The sequence below is a fragment of the Marmota marmota genome, unplaced genomic scaffold, assembly GCF_001458135.2.
Source record: "Marmota marmota marmota unplaced genomic scaffold, marMar, whole genome shotgun sequence".
NCBI classification, from domain to species: Eukaryota; Metazoa; Chordata; class Mammalia; order Rodentia; family Sciuridae; genus Marmota; species Marmota marmota.
Genome location: NW_025999900.1, coordinates 7,972,228 through 7,991,680, shown reverse-complemented (window position 1 = coordinate 7,991,680; position 19,453 = coordinate 7,972,228). Strand labels below are relative to the sequence as shown.

At 38.2% G+C, this 19,453-nt stretch overlaps 1 protein-coding gene across 2 annotated transcripts in view; it reads left to right on the top strand.

The window, feature by feature from the left end:
* Positions 1-19,453, top strand: part of Dcaf5 (DDB1 and CUL4 associated factor 5) — a 100,606-nt gene that overhangs the window by 47,094 nt on the left and 34,059 nt on the right. For both annotated transcript variants that reach the window (XM_048798569.1, XM_015490507.2), the window contains one exon: positions 10,777-10,990. In XM_048798569.1, the coding sequence (XP_048654526.1) occupies positions 10,777-10,990 (214 nt within the window). The remainder of the gene's footprint in view (positions 1-10,776; positions 10,991-19,453) is intronic.

Here is a 19,453-nt window from a genome sequence, read left to right as displayed (position 1 = left end):
GGGGGGGGTGGGGTGGGGTGGGGAAAAGTAGAAATTCAGTGGATTAAACAAAGAGAATGAAGAGAATGATGGGGGGAATAGGAATAGGAAAGGCAGTGGATTGAATCTGATATAACTTTCCTATGTATACATATGAATACACCACAATGAATCTCAATGTTGTGTACATCCACAAGACTGGGTTCCTACTTAGAATAAAATATACTCCATATTTGTATAAATATGACAGAATAGACTCTACTGTCATAATATAACTATAAAGAACAAAAAAAATTAAAAACAGTATTTTCAAAGCGAATTTTTTGTAATGTTTCTGGACCTGAAATCCCTGAGTAAAATGCCATGGATCAAAATGTTGTTTCTGAGGAAGTGGAGGTGAAAGGGGTTCTTGCTGGGCTTTGAACACCTTGTCATTTTTGTGGGAGAAAGCCAGGTGTTCTAGTGAAATTGTTTTCTAGTTTTTAAGCCACAAGATGGAGCTATAGAATCAATTTTGCTCACTGGAGAACTCCAAGCTCTGGTATCCTAACCTAACCTGGTATCCTCAAACTTCAGAATTACCTTGTGCTCCATTCTGAAGTCCATAACTAGAGATTAAATTGTTTGTCAGGAATGGGACCTGTGAATCTGCCATTTTTTAAAATAGGACCCAGGTGATTTCACAACTTTACTTGTCTTGCATGATGGAAGCAGAAGTCTGTGATGAATTTGCTGCCAAGTTCAGCCAGACTCAGGGTCTTTGGGCTTTAGGCCAGAGCTTCCCTGTGTCTATTCCTTCACACCAAACACAGATTGAAAACCTTAGATTCAGACCATAGCATCAGGGGAATATTTAGTGCATGGATGGGAGATTTAGAAGCATGTACCATTTCTTATGCATCCTATAATAACTCTAAGTCTAGTTATTCAGGAAGAGATGATATCAGAACCCTAAATCAAGTGGACTTTCTTATTTTTTAAATCAAATGTTTAGCTGGGTGTGGTAATGTTCACCTATAATCCCAGCAGCTTGGGAGGCTGAGACAGGAGGATCAGGATCACAAGTTCAAAGCCAGACTCAGCAACAGCGAGGTACTGTCTCTCAATAAAAATCCAAAAAAATAGGGGTGGGGATGTGGCTCAGTTGTTGCGTGCCCCTGAGTTCAATCCCTGGTAGCCTCCCCCTACCTCCCAAAAAAAAAAAAAATCAAATGTTCACATTTTCTTTTTAAAACATTTTACAAAATAATTTTCAAATTTATATAAAAGTAGGATAGTAAAATGAACTCCTATACCTACCACTCAGCTTCATAAATTGCTGATGGGCGTGTATAATGGTATAGCTACTCTGGAAAAGAGTTTGGTGGTTTTTTTATAAATTAAAGATGAACTTATGACCTAGCGATTATACTCTTGAGTATTTATATAAGATATAAACACTTATTTTCATACAGAAGTTCATACATGGTTGTTTATAGCAGATTTAATCAGAATGGGTCAAAGTAGGAAACTATACACATATCCTTCAATGAATAAATAGCTAAACAAATTGTGGTATATTCATACCATAGAATATTACTCAGTGATTAAAAGAAGAAGAAGGAACTATTGACAGATGCAATAACTTTATTGAATTTCAAGAACTTTTTTTTTTTTTGGTACTAGGGATTGAACCCAGTGGTACTCAACCACTGAGCCACATCCCAGCCCTTTTTTTGTGTTTTATTTAGAGACAGTGTCTCATTGAGTTGCTTAGGACCTTGCTAAACCACTGAGATTACAGGTGTGTGACGCTGTGCCCACCTTCAAAGAGATTTTGCTGAAAGAAGAATTTAATCTCAAAAAGAATGCTTACTCCTTGGGTTCCATTTATGGGATATTTATGAAATAATATAAAGATGAGAACAAATTATTGGTTTCCAGGAGTTAAATTGAGGATTAAGAAAATCTTGTGATAGTGCAGATAAGTATCTTCATTGTGATGGTGGTTCCGTGAAGTCACACATATGACATAACTACATGTGTGCTCACACAATTGAGAGTACACATATAAATGATAAAATATGGAAAAAAAAAAAAAAAAAAAACTTCTGAGGATGTACCACTATAAATTTCCTGCTTTGTTTTGTTTTGGTTTTCATCTTTTTCTTTTGTTTGTGGTATGGGGTATTGAACCCAGGGCCTTGTGCATGCTAGGCAAGTGCTCTACAACTGAGCTAAGCCCCCAGACCTTTTTAAAAAATTTTAATCTGAGAGAGGGTCTTGCTAAATTGCCCAGGTTTTCCTCGAATTTGTGATCCTCCTTTCTCAGTCTCCAGGGTAGTTGGGATTATAGACATGTGCCAGAATACTGCCTGGCTAAAATTTAAAAAAAGAATACAAATAACATAATAATATTCTCCTTTTGAAATTGTCAATAGGGTTAAAGTTTCCTCTAATTACCTCTTCTATCCCTGGTCCGTTTCCCCTTCCCTTCATGGTATTGAGTATTATGAGTTTATATTATATACTTCCAGAAGTTTTTTTTTTTTTTTTTTGGCTTCTATATGCTTGTACAGATTCCCTTAGAAAACATATGGTATTGTTTATGTATACATGTGGTTTTTACACAAATGATATACTACTCTATAATCATTGTACAACTTTTTTGCTCATCAGTACGTTAGAAATTTATGGATATATTAACATATCCAGACTTATCTTGTTTAGTTTGCTAATTAATAATTTGAGTCAACTCACCTACTTTCTCTGTTAAGAATCAGCAGAAGGGTCAGGCACAATGGTGCACGCTTGTAATCGAAGAGACTTGTGAGGCTGAGGCAGGAGGATCACGAGTTCAAAGCCAGCCTCAGCAACTTGGTGAGGCATAAGCAACTCAGTGAGATCCTGTCCCTAAATAAAAAAGAAAAAGGGCTGGGGATGTGGCTCAGTAGTTGAGTGCCCCTGGGTTTAATCCCTAGTACCCCACCCCAATAAAAGCCCATCTCAGAATCCNCCACCCCACCCCACCCCCAAAAAAAGCAGAGGTTGTTCTTCCAGAAATTCTTTAAGACCACTCCCACTTCTGTCTTCCCAGTGGAGAGTACTTATTGTTCCTATGTCCTCTCATAGCACACCCCTCATTACAGCACCATTCACGTTATGGAAGGAAACTGGTGGATTTCCTATCCTTTTTTAGTCGTTGATGGGGTTTTATTCGTCTTATCATATCTTTTTAATCAATGTGCCTGGCACAGTATCTAGAATAGTTAGCAGGAATTAAAAAATGTTTAAATTCTTTGTTTTGGTTCTAAGGATTAAACCAGGGGTGCCTTACCACTGAGGTATATCCTTAACCTCCCCCCTTTTTTAATTTATTTTTTTTAATTGTAGAGGGACACAATGTCTTTATTTTTTATTTGTTTTTTATGTGTGCTGAGGATTGAACCTAGGGCCTCATGCAAGGCAAGTGCTCTACAACCCCAGCCCCCTTTTTTAATCTTGATATAGGGTCTCACTAAGGTTGCTTAGGGCCTCGCCAAGTTGCTGAATCTGGCCTCGACTTTGTGATTCTCCTGCCTCAGCCTCCTGAGGTTATAAACTTGCTTAAATTCCTTTTTTTTTTTTTTTCTGTTTTATACCAGGGATTGAAACCAGGGTGCTTAACCACTGAGCAACATCCCCAGCCCTTTTTATGTTTTATTTTGAGACAGGTTCCCACTGAATTACTTAGGCCTCATTAAGTTGCAGAGGCTGGCTTTGAACTCATGATCCTCCTGCCTCAGCCTCTCAAGCTACTGGGATTATAAGCTAGGCATACTTAAATTCTTACTTTTTGTTGGCCACGTAAGTGATTAGCAATGGATTCATTTACCTCTCTTGAAGGATGAAGGTGGCATCATGTGAAGAGAAGGAAACCTGAATTGTCATTCGCAAATTTTGTGAGCTACAGTTGTGTACCTACTCCTATTTCTGAAACTTTTCTTTTTTTTTTAATATTTATTTTTTAGTTTTTTTTTAGGTGGACACAATGTCTTTATTTTACATTTATGTGGTGCTGAGGATCAAACCCAGTGCCTAGTACATGCTAGGTGAGCACTCTACCACTGAGCCACAACCCTGGTCCCTATTTCTGTAACTTTATGCTGCTCTGCTGCTTGCCTCTTAGGATTGAGTTTTGTGGTCAGACAAATATCAGGAGCTGTGTAAACCTTGAGCATTTTTATTTTAATGTTCTAAGTCAAGAGTTTTTTATACTGCTGCTGTTCATGATCTATTAGGTCATTTACTCAACAGCTATTATTAAATACCTATTACGTACCTAATATTATTCAAGGTTCAGATGCACCCGGAAAAGATAACTCATATTTGGGAAGGAACATTTCAGGCTGTAGAATCTACGAGTGCAAATGCCTGGCATGTTCTAGGAACAGTAAAAGAGGCACCATGTGGTTAGAGTAATGTACGAAGAGAGTTCTAGGGTCAGAGACATAAAGGATGAGGGTAGGTGGTATTATCTAAGGCCTTATTGACATTGTAAAGAATCTGGGTTTTACTTTGGATGAAATGGGAAGTCACTAGAGGTTTTTCAGCAAAGCAATAATGTGATGGGATTCAGGAAGAGTGGAAGCAAGGGGACTAAATAGCATGCTCTTTCATGCTAGTGGGTCATGAAATCAATTTAGGTGGTCACAAATATGTATTAAATACAGAAAGAAAGAAAAATAGTGTATTGCATATAGTAGGTGGTAAGTATCATTTGACAAATTTATACTAAAAGAATGTGGGTGTACTGGGATGCTATGTAAAATGTATTTAGTACAAAGGATTACTATGAAAACATTTAAAAGCCGTTGTTCTGAAACATTCATAGTATTGCCAACTTTGGTTTTCAGATGTATTCCCAGTGAATTGTTCCTGTAGGAAAGAAGCCATTTTCCTGTATTATCCTGTCTCATCAATCAGCAGTTTGAAGAAAGAGTTCTTGCCTTGACCTTCCTCATTTATTTATTTATTTATTTATGTATTTATTTAAGTTGTAGTTGGACATAATACCTTTATTTTAATTGTTTTTACGTGGTGCTGAGGATTGAATCCAGGGTCTCGCGTGTGCAAGGCAAGCGCTCTACCACTGAGCCACAACCCCAGCTCCCTTCCTCTCTTCATTTGTTTTCTTTTTTCTTTTTTTTTTTTTATTGGTTGTTCAAAACATTACAAAGCTCTTGACATATTCTTCATTTGTTTTCAACTCTTTGTATAAGAGTTAATTTTACAAAGTACTAAATTGTAATTTTTGTTTTCTGACCCTCATCTGCTTAGGATTCCTCCCTCGGCCCCCCATCCCCCACCGGACTTTGCTTCTTTCCTCTTTAACATTCCTCTAGTTTTGTGGCCTTGTCACCTGATACTCAGTGAACCCATCCCAGTTTCTTCTCCTACCATTAGGAACTGCCTGTTTATCTGCATATCTTCCCACCCACTCCTGCACTGTTACTGTTGCTGTAGCAACTGCCGTCCTAATCTACCTCCTTCAACTTGCTTTTTTCTTCTTCCTAACAACCACTATTCATTGAACTCTCCCTCCCCAGTTTTATACACTGTGAGGTCAGGGCTGATGCTATGTAAGATGAAGATTAAGTGGCTGCTTACCAAACTCCTCTCTATTTTACAAAGCTTGTGGTAAAGGGTTTTGTTTTTGTTTTTAATTAGCCAGGCCATCTGATGAACTCTAATGACTAAATATTGAGTTCTTAATCCTGTGAGAAAGTCGTAAGTATCCTAGAAGATAACTGTTATGGTACTGCCTCTTAATTTATTTAGATGCCTGTTTTGACACTGTGTGACTTTTGGGATCTCTGGGCCAGAAGCAATTACCTGGCCTCTAGAATGCATTAGCTCTGAGCATGATTGGTTCTGGAAGATGAAGATTAGAAATACCACATTTCCTGCCATTCATGTTTGCTTAATGGATGGGCCATATATGCCATTTAATTATGCAAAGACCTCCTAAACAGGAATTGAGTCAAACCCTTCTGCCAAACTCTGTAAAACTTAAATTTCTGGATACTCAACAAGTACACTGAACTCATAAATATATTTTAAGCCAGAGAAGCTTAGTGGTGAATCATATTCAGGGAACAATAAATTTGTTTAGTCACAGAATACCATGAGTTTTTCTTGGACTAGTTGCCCAATAGTTTAAATTCCTTTAAAGAAATTTCAGTCTTGAGACTGAGGATTGTACTGTTTTAGAAAAAGAGCAAAAAGTTAGGCATGGTGGCATAAGCCTGTACTCCCAGTTACTTGGGAGGCTGAGACAAGAGGATTGCTTGAGCCTAGAAATTCAAGTCTAGCCTGAGCAACATAGAGAGACCCCATCTCAAAAACAAAAACAACAACAACTAAACAAACAAAAAGCCGAGAGAACCCACATGCATACCCAGGTTCTTTAGCCCCCTTCCAGCTTATATAAAGGAAATGACTAAGGGATTATTGGGACCCTAAGCGTACTTGAATTGGATGAGTGGTGGACTATGACTCCCTGAATTTGCTCACTTTTACCTAGTTCTAGTATCTTCTAGGATTTGTTGTATTCTAAGAGTTGTGTTATAGGAATTACAGAATGTCCCATGTCCCTTATAGGTCATCCTGTCCTGAAGTAGAAACTGATGAAAGTTTTTATCTACCCCCAACCTGGAAGACCTCACTTATGCTTCTTTGCATGTAGTATGAACCAGTTCTGATGTCTGAGTTGGAGTACTGTCTTGATTCCATATGTTGCACAAGTCTTATAGAACTTTCACATAGAAAATATGGGGAAATTCATGCCAGTGTGCTTTGGAAAATCTTGTAGACACTATTAGGCAGCATCAGTTAAACTACTTAACCATGGACTTATGGTAATCTAGGTTCATAGGCTTGGAAGGTTTTTCAGTTCCCTTTATTGTGCTAGATATAACACTCTCTTTTTCTGGAAACAGCCTCAGCCTGTTTTCTTCTATTCCAAGGCTTTAACCTTGGTTAAGTACTTTTACACTGCTAGAACAATTAAGAAGTCCAGTTGAGGGGCTGGGGATGTGGCTCAAGCGGTAGCGCACTCGCCTGGCATGCGTGCAGCCCGGTTTCGATCCTCAGCACCACATACAAACAAAGATGTTGTGTCCACCAAAAACTAAAAAATAAATATTAAAAAAAAATCTCTCTCTCTCTCTCTTTCTCTCTCTCTCTGTCTCTCAAGAAGTCCAGTTGAGTTTTTGTTGTTGTTGTTTTTGTAACTTCAATAAGCAACAATAAACTAAACGCAGTGAGGACCTTTTCCTGATATTCAGAGGTACTCTTGCTTTTTTTCCCCAGGTCTTTTGCATGCTGACCTTTGGATCACCTCCTACTGCATTCCTGTTGCATTTTACAGCAAATAGTTAGTTGAAGATAGGTTGGGAATAATGCATTTCTTTTATTTTTCCTATAGGAATGTTTTTATTTGAAGTCATTTTAACTTGCTTGGCTAGTTCGTTCAAGATACTGCTCATATCATCGGGGTTTATGATGGCAGCCATTTCTCTAGAGGAGTGGAGACAGAAGCATCTCTCTCATCAGGATCAGCATCCAGAAAGCAAATCAAGATTGAGGCATTCTTGTTACATAGAAGCACCTTTGGTTTTCCCAGAGGAAATGAGAAATTTCTTCTCCAACAGGGAATATGTTGAGGACAGAAAAAAATGGCGGTGTGTGTGTGTTGGGGGGGTTGTTAGTAGAGAGTAACTCTGACCTTAAAAGGAATTGGAGTCATTACTAATAGACTTGGGGCTGTAAAAATCGCCATATTGTGTGATTGTGGCTAACTTTTCATTGAGATTCTGGTAATCTATCATTTCTCTATCTTTTCATTTTGCCCCCTTACCCCCATTCCAAAATGGGATCACATTTCTCAAAGTGTCATTAGAGAGTCACCTGCATCAGAATGAACCAGGGTTCTTTGTTAAATTGAAATACCTGGGCCCACTTCCCAGACTGAATTAGAATATCTGGGGGTGGATGCCAAGAACCTACATTTTTAAAAAATTCTAGATGATTTCTTATGCCTATTACTCTTGAAACCATGAGCTATGGAATCTTTGACATTATATATCCTAACTATGAGGACAAACTACTTTTAAGCCTTTTCTCCCTAGTGAACTAAAGCATCCTTATTTTCACCAGGAATAACCAGCTCAGAGGCCCTTCTGAGAAGTTAATCACTTTCTGTATTTCAGGTGTCATTCATTCCTTTGGAAGGAATCAAAATTTTGTACCCAAACATGAAAGATTCAATGTTGGTAATTGCTGTTCTGTAGATTGCACCCCTAAACATTCTAGGAGCAAGATTCCTATGCACCTTCATTGTGTGAGTCAGGTTCCCTGCCTAGAAGTATAGGCAAGAGAGAAGTTAGTAACTATCCTGAAGTCCACAAACATACCCCTGTAGTGTGGCCATGTTGCAAATGGTGGGTCAAGTAGCTTAGACCAAGATGAGATGGGCCCACATGCTTGTTTTGGGCAGATTCCTCTATACAGGCCTGACTAGAATGGGCAGAGAAAGTTCCTGTTAACAGACAGGAAGAGCGTATTCTAGAGTCCCCAGTTTCCTGTCAGGGTGCTTGGGCTGATGCAAATCCTGCTGCTATGGCTAGTGGGGCAGGCCAAGTTTCTTTCTGTTGAGTCTTGTTTCTACTCCCCTCCCCCAGTCCTATGGATTCTGGTTTATTTGCACATCCCAAGCTGATCTTGGATTGAAAGCCTCTTATTGTTTTTGAGCTCAGTGTTTAGATAACACCACATGCCTGTGGCAGCCAGGGCACCCAGTAAAGGAAATGCCTGGAGTCTAACAGCCCTGTCATTTGTTCTCTGTGTATGTGAGTGAGTGTGGTCTGTGTTTAGGATCATTATAAAAGCATTTCTCTGCAGGGATTATTACTTGGGGACTACAGGGATACCTGGCTGTTCCTTGATGTCTGGAGTTCTAGGGATAGTTTTCTGTCTCTTCTTTTTTTCTTCCCTTTATTCCACTCATAAGAGGATTTCAGGCTGTTCTACCCAACCCTGTTTCTACAGAGCCATAGCACCAGAGCATTCCTCCTTTGGTGAGAAGACTGATTTGTGAGGATGGGGGACACAGGATTGAGTGTAGTGGTAGTACAGGCTGTTTTTATGACCTTGCTTTAAAGTTCCCATAAAATATCTCCTTTCTTGTCCCCTTAATCTGCGGTATCACTCTCTTGCCAAAAAGAAAATGTGTTATTTCTTCCAGTAACAAATAGCAGTTTAAGTTTTCTCTGGTTAAATGCTTCTAAAACTTCTTTAAAATGTTTCAAATCTTCAAGGTGTGATGGTGCACTTCTATAATCCCAGCTACTCAAGAGGGTGAAGCAGGGTGATCTTAAGTTTGAGGCCAGCCTTGGCAACTTAGTGAGACCCCCGTCCCAAAAAATATAAAGGATTGGGGATATAGCCCAGTGGTAGAGCACTTTTTATTTCAATCTGTAGTACCACACACACATACAAAAAAATTTCAAATCTGTTAGGCTCTAGTTAGATTCTTGATGCCCTTTCCATTGCTGTAATAATTTCTAGAATTTATAAGCCTTTTTTTCTCTAAAACTACTTCCTTTTCATGACAATGTCTGTGTGAGGCAGAGCAGGTTATTAGCTCTGACATGGCCCTCCTTTCTCCATATATCTGACATACATACTTTGCCTCTCTTTCCTACCCAGTAATTCAGTGCTCCAAGAAGTGAACATAAAATACAAAAGAGAACTTGGTTATGGCATGTTGGCAGGCAGTCATTCCCTCAGTAATAACATCTGGACACTATGTTACTATATCACTGCCGGAAAGATAAAACGTACACAGACAAGTGTATGTCAAAACGAATACTGTATAAAATGAGTACTGTGTAATTTTTAAAGTTCATGGCTATCCTAGTTCACTGTAATATTGAAAGTATCTTCTGAATCATCAGAAGAAATTATTTAGAATCATACTATAACTTTTTTTAAAATGTTATGAACATCATGAAACTATAGAAGGAATTTTAGGTTAACCAAAACATACTACTCCCTAGTGAAGCTAGATAAATGAAATTGTGTGCATTTACCAAAGTAGATTTCAAAGCTAAATATAAATATGGGAATTATAAAGGGAAACAAGTCATCTTCCTTTTTCAATTGTTATACTACTTTTTCTGCATCTAAATTAAATTTTTTCTTTAATATTTACTCCCTGGTTATGCCATATGGAATTAAAAATTGTGAGAACAGACTGAAAATTAAAAAATAAATGCTTGTTATGCTTAATTATGATTATTATTGAAAAAATATCCAGAATAGAATAAAGTATCTATTGTTCTTGCTGATGGTTCTTGTGTCTCTAATACAAAGGATAAATATGTCATTTTACCATCCATGATTTAGCCATTAAGGTGGACATGACTCCTTTCCAGGGTCTTGATGAGTATCTCTTAGAGTATGCACTTAGCTTGGGTAAACAAAATATCTAATGATTTTAATATTTCTCTTTTTTCAAAGTATTTTATCCTTTTCTTAAATTTGCCTTTTGAAGATTGAAGGAACCTGACATTTTAAGTAATTTGTTTTAATGCAACCAAGGAGCAATTCTTATCCTCATTATTACTTTCTAACTGATTTATAGAAATATGCTTTTGCTGAAATTTCGATTTGTAAGCCTGAAGAAGGAGCACATGTGAAGAAATAAATTCAGTGTGTTTTGCAGACTCTTGTCTAGCCTGACTTATGCCGAATCCCTGTGCTTTCTGCTTTTAGTTCTCTCCTGCGCTATGGTGGCAACCTGTCTCTCCAAAGTGCCATGAGTGTGCGATTCAATAGCAATGGGACCCAGCTCCTGGCCCTGCGGCGTCGCCTGCCCCCTGTACTTTATGACATCCACTCCCGCCTGCCAGTGTTCCAGTTTGACAATCAGGGTTACTTCAACTCATGCACCATGAAAAGCTGCTGTTTTGCAGGAGATCGTGACCAGGTAAGTGCCCTCTATCTCCTACATCCACATCTTTGTGTACTGGTCTCTTTTTTCTTTAGCACCTGGTCAGCTGGAAACAGTTGAGGGCAGTGAGAGTCTAGAGACATTCTGGTTTCCTAGTGAGTTTCTTCATACACACTACCAGTGGGTATTATGAGACACATCATAAACCAAGACTGGCTACAACATAGTTCTTAGTAACCCAGTTCTGCCACATTTCTGAACAGATTTTAAAATTCCAAGCATGTGCCATTTCCAAAGAAAGGAAGGAGTTCATGGAAAATCAACCTAATGATAAGGGACAGTTTTAGTTTTCTTATATCAAAAAAACACAGAGATGAATGAAACATCTTAAGTATCATACAGGAGACATGTATCTTGAATGACTTGTTGAGATGGCATCTTTTTGTTGGATGAAATGGGCTGAGCAAGTTTGTTTAAGAGGCAGCCAGATGCTGACTCTGTTTGTTGTTATTGCCATATCACAACTGGGTCTGCAGAGCCCAAGCTGTGAGTTTCCTGCCTTTTCTCGGTGTCACTGGGAATAGAGATACTGATGTTGCTTTAAAGCTGGCAGTTTAAAAGCATACATGGCATTCTTGGTGCTTGTCTGTCTTAGCCATAGAAGTTCTGAAATGGGTGTTAGTGACCAGTTGTACTGACCTGAATAACTGATGTCAGTAAAGGCAAATCAAATAAACAATTTTTTTTCTTCTCAAGGAAAACCAATCTTATTGCTACTTTACATTCAGATTGAAAAAAGAAAAGAAAAAAACCTTTGTTTCTTGCTGGTGCTTAGTATTTCATCTTTGGGCTCATCAATTTTGCCGCATTTTGACATAACATACCCCACCTCTTTATTGTTATTTTTGGATAAGAAGCCTAAACAAAATTTTTTTTTCAGTTATATGTTGCACCCAGGGGTGCTCTACCACTGAGTTATATCCCTACTTGTTTTATTTTCTGTTTTGAGACAGGGTCTCACTAAGTTGCCCAGGCTGGCCTCAAACGTGATCTTCCTGCCTCAGCCTCCTGAGTTGCTGGGATCACAGGCATATGCCACTGTGCCTGGCAAAAGAAACAATTCTTTGAGAACCTTTCAAGACCCTGCTTTTTAAAGGGTAGGATTTTTCTCTCTAGGCTGAAGTTGCTAGACTCCCTAAGTAGTTTAATGATTTGTATATGTAGTAGGAGTAGAATAAACACTTGTTGAATTGAGTTGCATGTAGGTAGATAAGAATATTCAAGTTTTCCAAGATAGATACTTCCCCCTTTGTAGATAATATATTTATTTGCTGAACTGGGGAATTAACCCATGAGTGTTCTACCACTGAGTTAAATCCTAACACCACCCACCTTTTAAAAATGTTTATTTTTTTGTAGGTACTGGGGATAAAACCTAGGGGCATTTTGCCATTGAGCTACATCCCCAGCCCTTTTTATTTTTAATTTTGAGATAGAGTCTCACTAAGTGGCTGAGAGTGGCCTTAGATTTACAAGCCTCCTGTGTCAAGCTTCCTGCGTTGCTGGGATTACAGGTGTATACCACTGTGCCTGGCTTAATTTTTCATGCTTGAAACAGGGTCTTACTAAGTTGCTAAAATGACCTTGAATTTCCAGTCCTCCTTAATCAACCTCCCAAATAGCTGGGATTAAGGGTATGTGCTACCACACCCAGCCAAATTCAGAATTTGTACTCCAGTCCTATGGCCTACTTAGCTTCAGTCCACACTGGAAACCACTAGATGGCCTCAGTTATATAAATGTTATCTTTGGAGGAAGCCATAGTACCTACATGACTTAGTTTTTATTTGCTTATGTGGTACTGTAGGCAATTTGTTTCTTAGGTAGGAAGAATCAGTTTCTAGAGAAGAGGTGATCAGATTCTCAATAGAACAGAGAATTGGTCTGCTATGAAAAATAGTTGATTTAGCTTAATATGGCTGTGGAAATGGCAACCTAGTCCTGCAACCACTACCTTTGTTTATTCCTTCAGTCTTCTTTGCTTTTGTTGATTCTTCTATCTTCTGTCAACTTATGCATGTGATTCTTATTTCATTAAATAATAAAAAGCATGCAGAAAATAATAGTTTTTAAGACTTTATTGCCATGAACACTGGCTGAGAAGAAAGACAAGAGTTGAAAAAATATGGATATTGGTTTTTTTTTTCAAACTGTATATTAATAGCCAAAGCCTGTCTTTGTGGAGTCCTTAAAAGACCCAGATCAAATTCCTCTGGCCAAAATGTAGACAACATCTAGACCATTGTTTCTCAACCTCAGCACTGTTGATGTTTCGGCTGAATAAATCTTTGTGGTGTGGGGTTGTCCTGTGCATTGTAGGATGGGTGATAGCATTCCTGGCCTCTCCTTGCTAGATGTCAATAATATCATCCTTTGTTGTCCTCCACACAACCAAAAAGGTCTCTGGGTATTACCAAATGTCCCTTGAAGGGAATGTTGCCCCTTGTTAAAAACCCCTGATCTAGATTATATTTACCGATTTTGCTCAGAAAGCATTAGGGCTGGTGTTGCAGAGGCAGAGCCAGGCAAGGTATTTTGTGATGGTCCTGGGTATGTACATTGAAATTATAGTTAGTTTGCCTTGCATTTATATTTAATGAAAAAAAAAAAACATTGAGGGGCTTTTAGTTTTCTCTATTCAGATTTGACTAGTTCATTATTTATGACTTTTGTTCTAAGGGGAAAGCTTATGGGAATCATATTCTCTCTGATAGACTGCACTGCTCTTTGGTTGGGGTAGTGGTTTTTCTTGGATGATGGAGAATGCAGTCATTGACTCTGACTTTGGACCAGACTAAGTCTCTTCTTATCCCCCATATAGATTATTAGAGGCATCTAAGAGAATAGGAAATATAGAGATTTAAACTTGGCTTTTCTATTAATTACTTAGCTATAGGTCATCGTGTGGTATTTGGCTTTCTGGCCCTAAGGCTCCTCTAACTGTAAATGCAGATACATATCATATTTCCTGTTCAACTTTCAGGGACTTTTGGGAGGATGAATTAATAATGGGTTTACAGTGAAGCTATCAATTGAGTTTATAGTTTTAAGTGCCGCAAAGGAGACCAAACATGTCCCAGTCCTGGAAAATGTCTTTCACAGGTGATTTAAAGACTCTTGACTTTTCGCACTCTGGGCTAAACAGCAGCTGCCACAGTTCGGTATGATCTGCAAGATTGAAATGTGTGTTTGACTAGTCTAGACAGTATCATTTTTGCTGCCTTTAGATTCCAAAGTCTACCTTTTCCTTATATTGATGTGTGTGTATGTATGTATGTATTTGGAGATGGGGTCTTGCTGTATTTCTTTCCAGCTAGTCTAGAAACTATGATTTTCCTGCTTAAGCCTCCCAAGTAGCTGGGATTACAAAGTGCCACCTCTTTCATGTATAGACTAGGAATGCCTGTAGCCTGAGATTCTGTGCTCTGAAACTCTTCATTTAGTCAATGGCTAGGTAACCATTCCAGAGAGGAATCTTGAGAATTCCCATAATAGGAATGAAAATGGATGAGAAAAGCAAAATAGATAAATGATCCTATCTATCTGAGATAGTCTTCTGGCTTTTAATTACAAAGAGATTAGTCAGGCCACACAAATGGATCCAGATATTATTCCAGAGGGCCTGTGCTTCTTTTTGTCTATTCTAGGTTTGCTAGGGATTCATTAACCTCAAAATTAAATTGAAATTTCAAAAAATTTTACTCAGAATAAAGTATGAAATATGTTGAAACTACTTTATGTTGTCTTCATTTTCATTGCCCCCATTATAGATGATTTCAAATCATAGAACCACTAGAGAGCATTTTGTACAAACTCTTCCTTTCAGCGTGAGAAAACTGAGACTCATAAAGATTAGGTAACATAAGTAACCACATATACAATTTTGTAGCTGAGTCAGGACTAGAACCCAGATTTTTGAGCTCTCAGTAGAGACCATTTTTCACTGTATAAATGGCCATAACTTAATGCCACTAGTAGCAAGGCAGACGGAAAAAAAAATGAATAAATTAGGCTGGGAGTCACAGTAAGGAGTGGTGCAAACTGGCCAACTGTTCAGCCCACATTTCATCAAAGTGGGATAGCTTCTACTCAGTTTAAGCTCATTGTTGTCATGTGAGCCTCCATGTTGCTAGAGGTCTGATTTTCGTAAAGGGGAAGATAGATTTTTATGTGAAGTCTCATTTTTTAATTATTGCAACAAATTCAAACTTTATTGTATGGATAACACAAACCTGTGTATTGCTTTAGAGCCACCATTTGAAACCTCTGTGCTTCTTTCATAGGATGCTTTTTCTCATGTTTAGCTCTATGATTTGTCATGAATTCATGGATGAGTGAAGACAAGTTCTTTTTTCCTGACTCCTGCTGAATGCTTCCTAACTTAGTGTCTTTCTTACCCTCCATCTTTTAAAATATGAAAGCAGTTCTTTTTTTATCCTTAGAGAATACTTTATTGGTTTCTATAATCAAACCCATGTAGATAAGACCTTACATATTTAATACAGTGCATTACCCCTGTACAAATGGAAAAAAATTAAGTTTAATGTTTCTAGACCAATATGGCTGTTAATTTCTGTACAATGCCAACTCAACACGGTAAACTAGGATACTTTTTCCTAAGTTGACAGCACAGCTAAAGATGAAAGCAGTTCTTTTTTTTAAAAAAAAAAATATTTTTTTAGTTATACATGGACACAATATGTTTATTTTGTTTATTTATTTTTTATGTGGTGCTTGAGGGTCAAACCCAGGATCTCATACATGAGAGGCAAGCACTCTACTGCTGAGCCACAACCCCAGACCGAAAGCAGTTCTTTACTGGGCATTTACTGTATGCCAGATACTGGGTAGGCAGTCACATGACCTTCCAGGCCCTCTTTGGGATCTTTATTAAGGTTCTACATATAATTTGTCTTTCTTACTTGTGGCTATAAATACATGGTTTATTTCTGTTTAATATTTTAATTATTCAAGTTTAATAACTTACACCATTGAATTAGGTGACAGGAGTAACATCAGTTTGGCTGGGTATCAACAGAAACAACCCCAATTAAACACTTGAACTTTTGGGACCTAATCTTACCATGTTGCTCAGGCTAGCCCCTAACTTTTGGGCTCAAGAGGTCTTCCTGTCTTAGTCTCCTAAGCAGCAAAGACTAAGTACACACCATGCCTAGTTCCTTGCCTTTTTTTTTTTTTTTTTTTAAATCCAGGCAACTTTCTAGTCTTGTAGTATAGTGAGGAATCTTATACTAAAACATTTCTTCTCCTGGAGATTTCCTGAACCCAGGTGTTCTCTTTGCTTTCACATCATACTTAGATTTTTTTTTTTTCTCCCTAAAGCCTAGATTGGTATGTTCTTTCTTTTTTCCTAGTTTCATTCCTCTCTGTGCCTTCAGTGAGTCAGTTTCTTAAAAGAGTTTAAAAAGAGTGTTTCCACCTGCTAGCTTTTTGGCACATACTTGTAAGGCAGCACTCAGCTTTTGTTCCCTTTCTTTCACAATTCCTTAAATGGCTCTCATCCTAGATTGTGAGTCCAGCAGAGCAGCTCAGGCTTCTGGGAAGTCAGTCTTTCAGGCGAGAGGCATGTGTGTCTGAAAGTGGACAGGCTTATCATTTTAAAAATTTCTCTTGCATTAGTCTCATCTAATGGTAGGGTTGATAGTCCCCATGTCTTACTAAAAGAAGGATCAGGAAGGAAACAGTAGTAAAACTAAGTTTTCTTGAAATGATTGAGCACTCGAGCATCTGAGCATTGAGATCTACATAGGTCTTTCTTTTTAATTTGACAGATGGCAGGGATGCCCCAAATCACGATAATGAAACCATCCTGCCCCATCGCCTAAAGAGCTGACTTGTACTCTGTAAATCCAGCAAAATGGCCTTGATATGTGGCCTGGCCTTAGCATATCACCATTCAAACTCTGTGTTGGTGGTGCCTGGATAGAGCAGAGGTACCTGAATGCACCAGTAAGTGCTCTCCAGGCCAGAGAAGCTCCCTATAAAGTTATAACTTTGCTTTTTTTTTTTTTTTTTAATAACTCCATGCAGCCCTGATGATGCCTCCATGGGGGCCTGGTATGCCATGTAAATATGAAATAAAAATACACTTTTTTGGGGGGTGGGGATACCAGGGATTAAACCCAGGAACACTCAACCACTGAGCCACATCCCCAGCCCTATTTTGTATTTCATTTAGAGACAGGATCTCACTGAGTTGCTTAGTACCTCACTTTTGCTGAGGCTGGCCTTGAATTTGTGATCCTCCTGCCCCAGCCTTCTGCTAAAAATATACTTTTAATAAAGGAAAATTCAACTTGGGTTCCATTCTTTTATTTGTATTGCGTTTTTAGACTTACTTTTATTTTCATCTCCTTGTCTTTCTTTTTCACTATTATATTTAAAGCCTCTTGCAGACCTCTAGGAATAGTTGGATAGGTTTCATGTCCCTGTGAGACTGAGGCCCAGAATAATTTGAAACGGCTGATCTAATCAGTAGCAGGACCAAACTAAGTTTAGGATTAATTTTGCTTATGAGTGCACCCTCTTCCTCATAGACATGCTGCCACCTGTGTTGTTGAGATCAGGTGGTGATGTGGTCTTCTGTGGGGCAATGGGGAAGAACCAAATACAGAAGGTGTAGAAGAGGAATTCCTTCGATGTATTATTTAGGGAGTGAATATTTTAAGAAACTTTGTTTTATAGAGAAAAGGTAGAACAAAAATTACTTGTTTATTAAGGCAGCCATTTTAACTCTTTCTTACCCTGGAACTTTTTGAAAGAACAAAAGCTATAAACATTCATCTTAGAAAAATGCACATATCCACATAGTTTTACACATAATAATTAAGGGATTTATGGGACTCCTAGAACCTAAGAGACTCAGGTATTATCAAGTCTTGATTAAGATTTTTCCCTTGGATAAGATCATCTCAGTTCACTTACTGACAGATTAAAATTTAAAAATTTAAAAGATTTTGGAATGTGTACAAGTCTATTAGAGATGGTGTGGTTTATAATTGTTCGGTTGAAAAGGAAATCTAGGCAGCCTTGATTTCTTCTTAGGAACAAGTGAAATTGATGTGATCTAGTGACGTGACATAATAGTTCTCTTTTAATGTTTAGCTCCTGCCTAGGAGCATGAGCCCTACTAGTAAACCTGGTTGATATTAATGATAGCGGACAGATAGAACCTGTCCTACTATACCTGCCCAGCCATCTTAGAGACATGATTCTCAGTAGCTCCACTTCTTTTTCTGGTGTCTTTAAGCTTTGGAGAAACAAGGTAAAATAATATTCCTTCCTTAGAATACTTGGAGCCTTTTGCTTGAATGAAGACTGTAAGTACTCACAGATGGACTGAAGTAAGCTATGTAATCTCCCTACTTCCCAGTCCCAAAATGGAGGCTCACAGAGGGGAGACAGGGTACTGAACGCCATTTGATTGATGGCCTTTCGATCCATGTCTAGGTTTCCAAAATGAGTTTTGCTAAATAAGGATTCATCTTTAAGTAGCTACTTTGTTACAGCAGCTGTTGGTAATTTAGAGCATTTTAAATTTCTTCCCTACTGAGTATTTGACTATTATTGGCTGCCACTATGGAATATTTCTTTATTAATAGAATTTTTCCTACTCAGAATACATAAAGGTTGGTTATTTTAATGAACCAAAGGATTCCAGGAGCCTAATGGAGATGAAATGGCAAGTGATCCAAAGAAGCAAGAACAATGTAACTTCACGTGTAAAAATAATATTAATAATTAAACAATAAGATAACAAATAACCCAATCAACAAATGGGCCAAGGACCTGAACAGACACTTCACAGAGGAGGACATACAATCAATCAACAAGTACATGAAAAAATGCTCACCATCTCTAGCAGTCAGAGAAATGCAAATCAAAACCACCCTAAGATACCATCTCACTCCAGTAAGATTGGCAGCCATTATGAAGTCAAACAACAATAAGTGTTGGCGAGGATGTGGGGAAAAGGGTACTCTTTTACACTGCTGGTGGGACTGCAAATTGGTAAGGCCAATCTGGAAAGCAGTATGGAGATACCTGGGAAAGCTGGGAATGGATCCACCATTTGACCCAGCTATCGCCCTCCTCGGACTATTCCCTGAGGATCTTAAAAGAGCGTACTATAGGGATACTGCCACATCAATGATCATAGCGGCACAATTCACAATAGCTAGACTGTGGAACCAACCTAGATGCCCTTCAATAGATGAATGGATAAAAAAAAAGTGGCATCTATACACAATGGAGTACTATGCAGCAATAAAAATGACAAAAATCATAGAATTTGCAGGGAAATGGATGGCATTAGAGCAGATTATGCTAAGCGAAGCTAGCCAATCCTTAAAAAACAAATGCCAAATGTCTTCTTTGATATAAAGAGAGCAACTAAGAACAGAACAGGGAGGAAAAGCA